The sequence below is a fragment of the Tuber melanosporum genome (genome assembly GCF_000151645.1).
Source record: "Tuber melanosporum whole genome shotgun sequence assembly, scaffold_22, strain Mel28".
NCBI classification, from domain to species: Eukaryota; Fungi; Ascomycota; class Pezizomycetes; order Pezizales; family Tuberaceae; genus Tuber; species Tuber melanosporum.
This window is the reverse complement of record NW_003298886.1, coordinates 328,036-342,208: the sequence shown is the minus strand read 5'-3', so window position 1 is coordinate 342,208 and position 14,173 is coordinate 328,036. Positions and strand designations below refer to the sequence as shown.

The following is a 14,173-nucleotide window of genomic DNA, read 5'->3' as shown; positions in this document are numbered from 1 at the left end:
CAACTGCCTCGAAACTCCACAACCTCCGCATACCAACAGCATCGTGGGTATTGTCCATCCATCTAGCAGAATCGTCCATATTATCACGACCAGGAACCCCATCGCCCACCAGCGTCGTTGGACGGAAAACCTGACCCCTCCTTAGCGAGCATAAAAAACGATATCAAACAGACCCCCGCGCCCTCACAAGCCCCCCACCCATACACACAAAATGGAGGAAAGAAAAGGCCGCAAAAAAAAAGTCCTCCTAATGGGCAAATCTGGCTCCGGAAAGTCCTCCATGCGCAGCATAGTATTCAGCAACTACGTCGCCAAGGACACCCGCCGCCTGGGGGCTACAATCGACGTTGAGCACTCGCACGTCCGATTCCTCGGCAACCTGACGCTAAACCTCTGGGACTGCGGTGGCCAAGATGCCTTCATGGAAAACTACCTCGCCACTCAGCGTGACCATATATTCCGCAATGTCGAGGTCCTGATATACGTATTCGACATTGAGTCTCGCGAGTTCGAACGAGACCTGATTACGTATTCCTCATGTATTGAGGCGTTGCGGGACAATTCGAGTAATGCTAGGATATTCTGCTTGGTACACAAGATGGACCTCGTACAGACGGAGTTGCGAGAGAGGTTGTTCAATGAGCGCCGGGATGTGCTTGTGTCTAGGAGTTTAGGATTAGCGATTACCTGTTTCCAAACGAGTATCTGGGACGAAACACTCTACAAAGCTTGGGCTGGCATAGTCTACACCCTCATCCCTAACCTCCCGCAATTAGAAACGCACCTCCACCGCTTTGCCTCTATCGCTGATGCGGAGGAGGTTATCCTCTTCGAGCGTACCACATTCCTCGTGATCTCACATGTCACCCGCTCGCCGATCCCCAACCCATTTCCCGACCGCTTCGAAAAGATATCGAATATAGTCAAGCAGTTTAAGCAGAGTTGTTCTAAGATGGCGAGCAATTTTACTGCGTTCGAACTCAGGGCGGCTGGATTCTCGGCGTTTATCGATGTGCTTACGCCGAATACATATATTCTTGTGGTTATGCCGGCGGGTGCCGCGGAGAGCGCAACAACTCTGATGAATATTGCGGTTGCGAGGAAGCATTTCGAGAAGTTGGAAAGGGATAGTAGCGTTAGGGGAGTTGAGAAGCTAGGGAGAGATAGTAGCGTTAGGGGGGCTGAGAAGGATAGTGGTGTTAGGGGGTCCGAGAAAGGGGGTGGAGGTGTGGGGGAGAAGGATGGTATTAATGGAAATTGAGGACATTTTATTGAAAGGGGCTATGGGTTGTTTATTTTCCGATTTCGTTGGATTTGGTTTGTATTTCTTTGTTGGCTTTGCTTTGAACGTACGTACGGGCGGGTGGAAAGGACGGGGGAGTCACTTTTTTTTTTTTTTTTTTTTTTGTACAGAAGATTTGCCTTCTTTCTTTCTTCCTTCTCTTTTCTCCTTATTCGTTTCCCTCTTCCCTTTAACCTTGTATCGTGATTAATTGGATTTTATGATTGCTACTTTGAATTTGAATGAGGCGAAATTGTAAGATAGTGAATGGGCGACAGATATATAACTGGAATCAAAGTATATGATGATGATTCATTCTCACCATAGTTACCATATCACAATAATTGTATGAAATCGCCACTCGCGATTGTGAAGTATCGTTATTCCCCCCGACCGGGAGAGCCCAATGGATGGAGATAGATGCAACTTTACATGAGGAATAGAAACCCAAGAGCGCAGTACCACACATGTTTCCCCCTCCTCTGATGATAGCGTATAATATCATAAAAGTCACCACCACAAACCCAATCAAAATACTGGCTAGGACGAGAAGGGCTAAAGTAAGCAACACAAGAAAGTGCAGGGGCACGTGCTCCCTCATATTTTGTTCCAAAACCCTTGTGGTAGGGATGGGGCCCTGGCTTTGGCTATTGGGTTAACATCACGCTGTGCTAGCTAATCAATGGGCGGGGCGCGGGGAGGGGGGCAAGATTTTTACTAGTATGGTATATAAGCTCTTGCCCCCGCAGATAGCAGTTGAGGTATGACACTGTGGGGGGGAAAGTTATGTTTGCAGGTTGTCCGATGTAGACACCTATATTTGTGTTGTATGATAGCTGGGAATATTACGGCTTTATTTAGGCTTGCTGTTCCGGAGAAGCTTTCTTTCTTTCTTCTCGCGGACAACCTACGGTGACAACGAATGCGAACATGAGATTTTCCTACGAGAACGAACACGTCCCGAACAAGCTTAAATACGAATGGTTTTACGAATCTGCAGGAGGGAAATAGCCAAAGGGCTGTGCTATCCCATATTATCGAGGACCATTGTTTGCTTTTGCCTTCTTTTCAGTTTTTTATTTTTATTCGTAGGGCTTTTGACCGAACATCAACCGATATCATAGGTTTTCTTGCGGGTCCAAAGTTTTCCTTTTAGTACTAATCCACACGCCCAATACCCGCTCACTCACACGGCTATCTACACAAGACCAGATTGGCATTTATGTCCCACCGGTCATGGATATGACTGTTAATTCGACTCACAAGGGTTACTGTTAATATCATTACCTAGACGTAAATCGGGGCGGGGATCGGTCGGTTAAGTTGCCACAGATACACAAGAACCATGGTGGACTGGGGGCCCGGTACAAGAATGCAAAAATGCAAGAGACCGCTAGGTACTGGGGAAAGTTCACTTTTAGCTGGGTAGGGAGTGTTGGCAAGTATAGGACTCCCCATCAAAAGCATCTGAGGATTTCAGCATATCATGCGTGGGCTTTACCGGTAATCTTATGGATGATGCGTAATCACTAAGTATCACTCGGGGGGATTAGAAGCGGGAGGATGGTAAACGTAAGGCCCGACTTGAAAAACGGCCTGCAGGCTCATACCGGTTCTCTGGTGTGTTTTTATTCTATTTTGGGTATCATAGTTGGTGGTGTTTATTGAATCCCGGCGACTGCTTAGCGTCTTGTCCCTGATGAGGGGCAAATTGCCAATATTGAGATTTAGGCATTGGTAGAGTGCGGTAGAGCCCACCCGCCAATTCATGACAGCACCTCTGAATACCTAGGAGATCTGAGTAATGGCGGTTATTCCAAAATTTTGATTTCAGTGCTCTCTGCGATTTCATTTGGTTGCTGTAGCATCATGTACATCTCCGCCGGCGTACCCCACCATAAGAATTTACTGCTTATGATGGATCATCGCCCATGGAGTGTTTGCCACCATGTTCAAGGAGACTAACGGAAGTGTAAACATATATCTATCAGCACATAATTAGAGAGGCTTTCTTCGCGTTCTTCCTCTTACTCATTTACCCACAGATAAGTTTCGAGACCGCACATATTCCTCACGTCCAGGGTAGTGCTCTCCCATCAACACTGGCATGGAGGAGGAATCAGGTGATATCACACCTTGTAGTCTCGATGGGAGTAATGGCCCCCTCGGTACGCTTCGCAACCTCACTCCGGATATGCTATCTCTCCGAGAAGGATAAACCACGTTCCTGGTAGCTCTAGAGAACTTCACTGAGTGCAGGTTTTTACCAACTCCCGGATCGTAATAGCAATGCAAGGTGGGACTGTGGGGTTTATCTTCTCAGTGTGAGAGCTGGTCCCCTAAATTGCCGGCTGGGCGACTGGGACATCTTTATGTCCAATTTCTGTCACGACGGCCTGACGTTGCGCCCAGCCGAGATCTTTCCCGCGGTGTCCCATCCTCACCAACGCATGCAATATATATCCCGGCCGCCACGCGCAGATCACAACCTGCCGAGAGTGGTTCCAAACTATACAAGTAATACGACGGTCGATAACTTGGTATGGCAGTGTGGTTCAGCTTCACTTGATCATCCGGAGGCGACCGGTATCGTAGGATACTTTTCCTCATCAGGGGTACGGTATCTGATACTATACTTAATCGTGTCAACGAGAAAGCTCAAATTACAAGTTCATCTAATAATATTGGTACGCGCCCCCCTTTTTTTAAAACCCCCCTCCCCCCGAAACATTACCAGCAGATAGCAGCATCTTACAGCAACGCGACAGGAGTATTCGTGAGATATGTCTCATATTTGTCATTATATCATACCAAATAGAAATGATTGGATTATCCCCTAAACCGCTGAACCATTCAGCCCCGTTTAAAATATTGAACACTAGCCTATTTGAGTGATAGGGAGTAAATCTACAGTACTTGCTCCTCTTCTTTCCCATCCTGGGCATACTGAGGAATACAGATTTGCAGGAATTCTAAATACTGCGCTTTTACTACCACTATTACTCAAGTAGGCTACCGGTATGGTTGTGTTCAACATTTTAAATGGGCTTGAATGTTGCAGCGGTTCAGGGGATAAGACAAATGTCGTACAACAAGTTGTTGGGTAGTTCATAGCCCCGCCTTCTTCAGCCTCGCTTGGAGAAAGTCCATAAATCCCCCAGTGCCCCTGCAGATTGTTGGGCCACTTCTCCATTCAACCAACACTCCACACGGAACATCATGGCCCAGACCACACATATACCATCGGTCCAAGTGGGCGACGGCAATGCGCACAGCGGCAACATAATGAATAGTTTCAATAACACAATCAATAGTTTCAATAACACCCATAAGTCCGACGAAGATGCGCAGATCATACGTTGGCTCTCTCCGCTTGAACCAAACAGGAGACATCAAGACGTGCGCACCGAGCGATTTGACGGTGTCGGCGATTGGTTTTTGGAAGAGGGCGAATTTCGGGGGTGGAGGAATAATGATGGTGGAGCCGACAAGGCTGTCCTGTTTTGCAGTGGGAATCCAGGGGTGGGTAAGACATATCTGAGGTGAGTTGGGGGATCCTTTGAGAGAAGCGAATATCACTGACAGCCAGAAATACCAGTTCCCTGGTGATCGACAGCCTGTGCGATCAGGCAAGGAATGAAAATATAGTCGTTGCAGGCCTGTACTGCGACTACCTTTCCCACCAAGAGCAGACCATCACCAACATGATGGGAGCTATTCTGGGACAGCTGGTAGGCAGAGGGGACATCCCGGAACATCTGCGCGAGGCGTTTCATGAAGCAAAGAAGGGGTTTGGTGGGAGAGGGCCGAGACTCACGGATCTACTGAGAATGCTAAGGGCCGCTATTGCCTCGCTACCACGGGTTTTCATCTGTATCGATGCGTTGGACGAGTGCTTGCCGAAACACCTACCAGAGCTTCTTGAGTCGCTGAGAGATATCACTCAGGAGTCCCCCGGGACACGAATATTCCTCACAGGGAGGCCCCATGTCAAGGATGATATTCAGCGATATTTCACCAAGGCGGTTGTGATACCCATCAGCCCTGACGCCGGTGATATTAAGAAATATCTGGAGATGAGGTTAGACAGGGATGACGAGCCAGATGCAATGAACGATGGTCTACGGGCTGATATTATTAAAATTATCCTGGAAAAGATATCCGGCATGTAAGAGCGTTTAACATTCACCCTATCTATGATGTATACTTACCAACTGTTATGTGTAGATTCCTACTTGTTTCCCTGAACATCGACACTATTCTGGGAGAGGTGACAATTCGTCAAAGAAGGAAGAAACTCGAATTGATGACTCAGGGCAATGAACTGGGCGATGCATACACGGCAACTCTAACCCGACTGAAGGCACAGAAGGGGAATAAATCGGTACTTGGACTTAAGGTCCTGATGTGGGTGTTGTATTCCGAACGGCCATTACGAGCTGAGGAGCTCCGCCATGCCTTGGGAGTCGAGATGGGATCTGCAGATCTGGATCCGGACAATGTTCCAGCGTTACGGACACTCGTATCATCTTCTCTGGGTCTTGTCACAGTCGAGGCATCTTCATCCACCATCCGACTCGTACACTTTACTCTACAAAAGCATCTCTTAAGTGATTCAACCTTATTCCATAGTCCCCATGCAACAATTGCGGAGGTTTGCTTGACATACCTCAATTTCGGAAGTGTCCAGAATCTTCCGCCAACTCTTCGTTTTGCCCCTCCAGCAGCACCCCTTCTGGAATATGCGTCTTGTTACTGGGGGAATCACACAAGGAGGGGGATGTCGGAAAATGTGAAAAGGCTAGCATTGAGGCTTCTCCATGGATTTGATAAGCATATATCTGCTCAACTAATGCTATTGCACTATCATCGATTTACGGACTTGAACCTTTCGTTTGATTATAACGAAGGACCTCGTGGTTTTACAGGACTCCATGGTGTATCATTTCTTGGGTTGGGGGAGATGGTTTCTGCTGTGTTAGAGATGAAGGGACGGGATGTAAATGCAATTGATTGCACGGGAAGTACGGCTCTCACGCACGCAGCTAGAAGAGGGTATGAGGACATCGTAAAGGCGTTGTTGGGGTGTGAGGATATCAATCCCGAGACGGCGGACACCAGGTATGGCCGGACACCACTCTGGTGGGCGGTTGAGAACGGGCATGAGGGGGTAGTACAAATTCTTTCGGAGCGTGAGGATGTCAATCCCAATACGGCAGACATTAATTATGGCCTGACACTACTCTCGTGGGCGGCCCAGAACGGGCATGAGGGGGTAGTAAAGGTGCTTTTGGCGCGAGAGGATGTCAATCCAGATACGGCAGACACCGGATATGGCCAGACACCACTCTCGTGGGCGGCCGAGAACGGGCATGAGGGGGTAGTAAAGATACTTTTAGCGCGAGAGGGTGTCAATCCAGATACGGCAGACACCTTATATGGCCGGACACCACTCTGCTTGGCGGCTGGGAACGGGCATGAGGGGGTAGTAAAGATGCTTTTGGAGCGAGATGATGTCAATCCCAATATAGCAGACCCCTTGTATGGCCGGACACCACTCTTGCGGGCGGCTGGGAACGGGCATGAGGGGATAGTAAAGATGCTTTTGGCGCGAGAGGATGTCAATCCCGATACGGTAGACACCGCATATGGCCTGACACCACTCTCGTTGGCGGCTGAGAACGGGCTTGAGGGTGTTGTAGAGATGCTTTTGGTGCGAGAGGATGTCGATCCCAATACGGCAGACACCGAATATGGCCGCACACCACTCTCGTGGGCGGCTGGGAATGGGCATGAGGGGGTAGTAAAGATGCTTTTGGCGCGAGAGGATGTCAATCCCGATACGGCAGACATCGAATATAACCAGACACCACTCTCGCGGGCGGCTAAGAATGGGCATGGTGCGGTAGTAAAGATGCTTTTGGCGCGAGGGGATATCAATCCAGATACGACAGACGCCGAATATGGCCGGACACCACTCTCGTGGGCGGCTGGATGCGGCAATGAGGGGGTAGTAAAGATACTTTTGAAGCGAGAGGGTGTCAATTCCAATACGGCGGACACCAAATATGGCCTGACACCACTCTGCTGGGCGGCTGAGAACGGGCATGAGGGGGTAGTACAAATTCTTTCGGAGCGTGAGGATGTCAATCCCAATACGGCAGACATTAAATATGGCCTGACACCACTCTGCTGGCCGGCTAGGCGCGGGCGCGAGGGGGTTGTAAAGATACTTTTGGCACGCGAGGATGTCAATCCTAATACGGCAGACACCGCGTATGGCCAGACGCCAATCTCATGGGCGGCCGAGAACGGGTATCAGAGGGTAGTAACATTGCTTCTGGAGCGTGAAGATGTCAATCCCGATACGGCAGACATCATATATGGCCGGACGCCACTCGAGTGGGCGTCTAAGAGCGGGCATGAGGGGGTAGTAGCGCTGCTTTCAAAGCAGAAAGATGTTTGCGCACCACTCCCTATAACGGGAAATAAACGCCACTGTCGTGGGCTCTCTCTAGAGACCATCACTGAGTTATGAGGATCCTATTAAAACGGGACCATCTCAACTCTAGCACAGCAAATCGCCCCAACTTGGCACCCCTCCCGCTCTCTAGTAGGCATGTGGGTGAGTGTGGTCCAGATGCCGTTCGGCGGAGGGATAATCCTAATAACAATCTCGCAAACGCTGACGACTAAACCGTACCCCCATCGGGAGTCCCTGATGAGCGGGAAGGAGTGTTGCACCCAACTATTCTCCTTCCTAATCCACAAATAAGGATTTCTCCTCCAGCGAACCCCCCAGGCTCCCCGAACCCCCCTCTGCCCCGCTCCTACAGTTCTGGCACCTTACCATCCAATGAGAGCTGACACTCATCCCGACAACGCTGGACCAACCTCCTCAATTGCTGTCTAATTGGATTTTATCAATGACTCTTTTATTTTCCTTTTGTTTCTCTCGCCTGCATCCTTCTCTCTTCATTATTAGACATACTTTTTATCGAATTTCCATAAACCGTCCATTCCGCTGTAAATAGACTGATAATGAGCATTTTCTTTTTTCGGGTTTCAACCGGTTACTTGCCGTTTATTTTTCTTTTTTCTTTTTTCTTTCCTCGCCTGTCCTTTCCTTGGAGTTCTGCTTAGACTTGGCTCACGTCATCACGTTTCTCTCCCCTCGTTCCTATTATCATACTTATCAATATCCCACTTATATTTTGTGAATAGCGGTGTACTGCCCGTTACAGATGAATGGGCAGGAGTAGTAGACTATATTTGCAAGCATCCGGTTTTTACCTGCTCCCAGCAACTTCTATAAATACCGCCGATTGATCGCCGTCGATTCCTTTTCACCAGTGTTCGTGCGACCCCGAGTGATTACTACGTATCGCAATTTTCGAAGATAGCGAAGAGCGTACGTAAATAGGGATGGCCAAAGGCCGTCGACTAGACAAACGTCATGAATAAAAGCCCGGAAGCTGGTGCAAAGGAATTATGAGAAATCACGAAAGAAAGATAGAAAAGAAAAACATAATCTAATATGTACTATACTTCGTATATCACCCTTTTGCTTCTATGGCAGTAGTAACTGTGTTTCTCATGGAAAATCATAATTTCTTGGAAAATTCTGGGGGAAATGTTTCTCGTGGGAGGGAGGGAGGGAGGCTCTCTTCTATTTATATATATATATATATATTGGCTGTTTTGGCATCGCGTTGGTGGATAAACAGGAGAGTGCGTATCATACTCGACTATACAGAAAGTACTTGTTGTATTCATTCAAAGTATGCTTATTATACTAGGGTGTCTCAGGTTCTCACGAACACTTCTGAGTATGGACTGTACTATACCGATACACGAACCGTTGGTTACACACACGCACAACGCCGCCCTGCCATACCATAACCATGTCATACCGAAGGGTATATGTACATGTATAATCAATTAAAAATTATTTGCTCCCCGGCAATCAGCTTTCCCAAAATCAAGCTCTGAATAACCCACTCGTCATCGACAACCCTAACATTCCTTCCGGACCGGTGTAGTAGCCTTTCGGCATGCTTCCTCTCTCTCGCGTCGACATATACAAGCCTGCACCCGCCACCGCCGCCCTCTTCTTTCTCCTCCAGTTTCTCCGCCTCCTCTTTGTCAAGTCCGCCGTCTTGCTTCCGAGAGAGTGCATCAAGCGCAGCCTCCACGGTCTGCACGGTGAGAACTTTTCCCGCACCCATGGCGTACGCAAGGAATAAATACGGCTTCTATATGACATCACAAAATCGATTAGCGCTCGCATATCATGAAAGGGGAGAAGGGGAGAAGGCCGGAAGTAAACCAAAGGGGAATACAAACCCACCGCCCAAGCCCCGCACCTCCCTTCCCCATAACCACAACCACCAACCCACCAGGTAGCAACCTCCTCCTCGCCCCCACCATGCCCAAGAACCTCGCCTCGCGAGCAGACACGTACTCCATAACTCTAGACCTGACTGCACCAGCAAGGTACGCACTCTCGCCCGCGGGTAATAGATAGGTATCCCAGTCTAGCAATCGCCGTGCCCTCACGCAGTCCTCGACCCACCGCGGCGCGAGGCACGGAATTCCTAGGGCGAGGGCTTGTAAGAACTTTACGCGGCGAGAGTGCTTGTTCGCTATCACGCAGGTGAAGCCAACATATGCCGATTCTGTCCTCGGTGTTAGGCCGGCGGTGGCGGGGGTTTCTTGGTGGAAGAGGTCTTCAAAGTCGTTGTCTACGAGGCGACCACCGTTGCTAGTGATCCTATGCGAGACGGTGCGTTTCTCGGATTCGTTCTCGCCGAAGCTTAGAGCGAAGAGCATGTTGAAGAATAGGCCCCCGGTCGGTTTGGCAGAGGTTGTGGTGGTGATAGGGGTTGTTCGGCGGTTCCGGGATGGGGTGTTTGGGGTGGTGGTACTTGCTTGGTTGACCCCGTCGGTGGTGGGATCGGTGGTAGACGGTGTCGAGATTCTTAGTGGGAGGATTTGGCTACGGTGAGGTATGTCATTATATGGACGCTTGGAGAATTGCGCCCAGAGTGTTCGGTTTAGGTAGATTCTCGTCAAGGGGACCTCGAGGACTTCGTCCTCGGCCATGCTATTTGAAGCTGGTGTTATCCTGGGCTTGACTGTGACTATTGCATGACCTCTTATGTCTGTGAGACTTCGGCCGCCGACACGCTCGTGTGTATCGGGCTCTCCAACGGGCTTTTTCAGACCTACAATTATCCAGACGGCTTTCTTCATTGATGGTTGGTCCACCTTTACCATATCCCCAATTCGGAGATCTAGGCTTCGGACTTCCTTATCAAGAACGTCCTCAGTGCCATCATCAAATACTACTTTGATAAAACCTTTTGAATCAGTACTTAACACTGTTGCAGGGTGATAACACATCTTGACGTCTTTAAACAGAGCAAACACCCTTTCTGGTGAAACCAGACTCGAGTCTACTATTGGCGCCACACAACTAGCAACCGAAAACACAGGATTATTACTCTCAAGCTCGTCCTCCAATTCCGGTGCGGCCATCGGTATCGGAGAGTCCGCCGCCGCTCCCACCACGGAGCCCCTTAGAGATGTCGAAGACCTAGTCTTCCTCGCTGTTGTGCGCGGCTTACTGTTTGATACTCTCCCAGTAGACTTTCGTGGCGCTTTGCCTCTCTTCGTCGTATCGGCGGTGGCAGACTTGGCAGATTTCGTAGGCTGTGGCTTTCCCTTGGCGCTGCTAGCAGTTTTTTTCCGCCTGGACTCTGAGGCTTTAGGAGTGACTTCGTTATCTCCACCTACGGAAGCCCTAGCCCGCTTGTGAGGTGGGGGCTCCGTCGCAGATTCTCCTTGCGCTGGCGCCACGTCCTGAGCAACATCACTGCCTAGACCCGCCACTAAATCAACCATGTCGAGATCGTCTGGCTCGGGCCGGCTGCTAAGTAAAGAGCTGCTGTTCTCCAATGCTGCAAAGCTCTTCATGGCGGTATTGCCAAGACTTTTACCGCCTTCCGATGGAGAGTTTGGTATAGCATCGCTCCCCCAATCCACACTCCGTCCCTGTCTCTCAGCCGAACTCCGTTTCCGCTTCCCCCGGACTGGGGATTCCTGCATAGACTTCCTCATATTCTCCCGAGAGGTATGGAAGCCAAGGCTATTCGGTGGTGCAGACTGTGAGGCATTTGGTGGCATGGGAGATAGCATGCCGTCCCTATCCCATGGACTGGTCTCCGGGATCGTCGTAGCACCTTGCTTCATTCTTCTCAATTCGCTGGCACGTGACGGATATGGTGTTTTTAGGGCGATAGGCGGCGAGCTTCGTTGGATGCCGACGGCTGGACTTGAAAGTGTAGAAGGGAGAGGGGTTAAACTACTCGTGGGCAATGGCAACCCACTACTAGGTTCTTCGAGGTTTGATGTTTCCGGCACCAGTTCTGGTCCAGGTTTTGCAGCAGCACCCCGCTTTGCCGGTGCAGTGTCCGGTGACGGAATGTTGAAAGGTGGGAGGTTTTTCAGTGAGGTTTTGACCATGCTGGTTTCTTGTCGACTCAAGCCTGGGGCAGGTTGGGAATCTGCAATAGTCGAAGGGAGCACTGTTTGATGTCGGAAAGGAGGCATATCCGCGGAGGGTTGCTGAGAAGTGATTGAAGTGGTAGACTTTGTTCGCCTAGCTGCTCGTAATGGCTCTACGTTGTGAATGCTCTCCCAATCGGGTACAGGATCCAGTTGGGTTTGGAGTACAGTTGGCGTCGGAAGATCTAGCGACGCCCCCGGTGAAGAGGTTGCCGCGATATGGGTATTAGGTAGTGACCCGGTAGGTTTGGGTGGCACCGAGGATCTCCTAGACCCCATTGACAAGCGTGGATCCTGCTCAGGGCTCACACTCTTCCTTCTGCTATTCTGCCGTAGCAGCGGCGGCACAATCCTCCCCTCTTCCTCATCACCCGTTTCGTCATCAGGGTCTGTGGGGGAACCCTCCCCAAACTCCCGCTCTCTGACAAGTATCTCCGCCCGCCTCCTGTCCGTCTCCCCTGATATCTCCCGCCGAAGCTTGGATCGCCTCTCCAAAGAACTGCTCTTCGAAGTCTTAGCCGACGACGCCACCTTCTTGACCTCCTCCACCCCCTTCTTCCGTGCTACAGCAACCTTCCTCTTCCTCTCATCCTCATAAGAAATCATACCATCATCAGACTCATCCACCTTCCCCTTCTCTGGATCGGGCTGCGTGTATCCCTGGGTGACCGGCGACGATGAATTGAACACAAGGGAACTAGACCCCCCTCCTCCACCCCCCTTCCTCCCAGTCACCCGGCTTACTCTTGCATGCCTCTTCCTAGCGCTCTCTTCCCTCGCCTCCTGTGATTCTTGCATAGACACATAGACCTCCGCGGGGTTCGGTTGGCCTTTCGACGATCTCGATTCCCTAACCGTAGTAGTTGCTCGCTGCTGCACATGGGGAGGTTGATTCCGAGGACGTGTCGAGTAGGATGATAACCTAGACATGGAGTCGGCCATGACCTTCTCCAATTGCGCCTTCGATGGTGTTGGTGGAAGTGACGCTCCACCGGTTGGCGGCCTCACGGGAGAAGAAGTGGTCTCAAACATTTGGGATAAGCTCAACCCGGTATGCAACCTCCTTCCTGGTCCTCCACTTGCTCCAACCTGCTCGCCACAAGCTCCAAATCCGACACGTGCGAGCGGGTTGTACCCAGGTCCTGGCGTGGGCGTAGTCTTCTTGGCCGGCGACGACGAAGAATTATTACCATTCGGATGTCGAGGAGTATCGAACCTGCTATTCTCTGGGAAATAAGTAGTTCTCAAATCCGGGTCATCATCCAACTGTGTTTCCCCTTCCTCCTCCTCCCTAGAATCATCACACTTCGCCATTGGCTCGGGACTCTTCGCAACAAGAACTTCTGCCCTCTCCGCCTCCTCTTCCTCATAGGCGGCAAATACCTCTGGCCCATCAACCTGCGTCTCCCCGATGTCTATCTGAGAATACCCAAGATCCAATCGCAAACTCCCCGTGCGATCATGACTAAAGGTTGTATTCCCACTCATTCGGAAAGGCGTATCAACTAGCGAGAACCTCGTTCCGCCTCCGACCTCCGGCGTATCTACCAACAATCCCCGTGGTAGCGGCGCTGGTGCTGGAGAAGAGCTGAGTACCTGAGTAGTTGGAATGGAAGAAGAGTCGTCATGGTCTTTCTGTAACATTATTAGAGTCAATCTCCCGTGAGGAAGGTAAGCACCTCGCTTTGCTCGGTGAGATGGTGAGTGGAAGAGTGGACTAAAGGTAAACACGTACGCAAAGCAAGCCCTGCAACCGACCGATATCCAGCGTGTCGGAATCACCTGGTGTTGAAGTCATCACTGAGGGGGTGACTCATGATAGGTCCGAGGGTCCGTGGCGTGAGTTTTTGTCGTTATTTTTGTGTTTTTTGACTGGTTGGTTGGTCGACTGGACTCGGGGGGTGGTTTTATGAAAATGGCAGTGTAGAGTACCGGTGAGTTAAGGTGAACAACGATGCGGCGAACTTCTTTTTTTCCCAGTAAACCCACAGAATGCCCTTTTGGGTGGGTAGGTAGCGACAAGGGTCCAGACTACTCGTAACGCCCCACTCCACTGCTGCCGGGGAGTCCACTTCAAAAATATCCGGACAACTTGGCGCCAAGAGAAGCAGCAAGGGTGCCAAGGTGTCCCGATACTTTTCTCAATCAGCCATCACCCGCACAGGCAGAAAGCCATGGCAACCATCCCACCACTCTCTAACTTTCCCCGTGTGATCCAATTTTGAGAGAGGCGGCTCTGGAGAACTGACACGTCTAAATTCACTATGATAGCCAAATCCATACGAGTACCATAGCTACACACCATCACATCCCGCCGGAAGG

General features: G+C 50.3%; 2 protein-coding genes; one reads left to right on the top strand and one right to left on the bottom strand.

The window, feature by feature from the left end:
- Window positions 1-211: 211 nt before the first annotated feature.
- GSTUM_00005954001 (uncharacterized protein) lies at window positions 212-1,261 on the top strand (the record flags this gene model as incomplete). Its single annotated transcript, XM_002838055.1, has 1 exon — window positions 212-1,261. The coding sequence occupies one exon, from the start codon at window positions 212-214 to the stop codon at window positions 1,259-1,261; it is 1,050 nt and encodes a 349-aa protein (XP_002838101.1).
- A 7,941-nt stretch (window positions 1,262-9,202) lies between these two features.
- Window positions 9,203-13,495, bottom strand: GSTUM_00005953001 (uncharacterized protein; the record flags this gene model as incomplete). XM_002838054.2 has 2 exons in its annotated part: window positions 9,203-9,537; window positions 9,629-13,495. 2 exons carry the CDS (start codon window positions 13,493-13,495, stop codon window positions 9,220-9,222), a joined length of 4,185 nt encoding a protein of 1,394 aa, XP_002838100.1. The 3' UTR covers window positions 9,203-9,219.
- Between the last annotated feature and the right edge of the window lie 678 nt (window positions 13,496-14,173).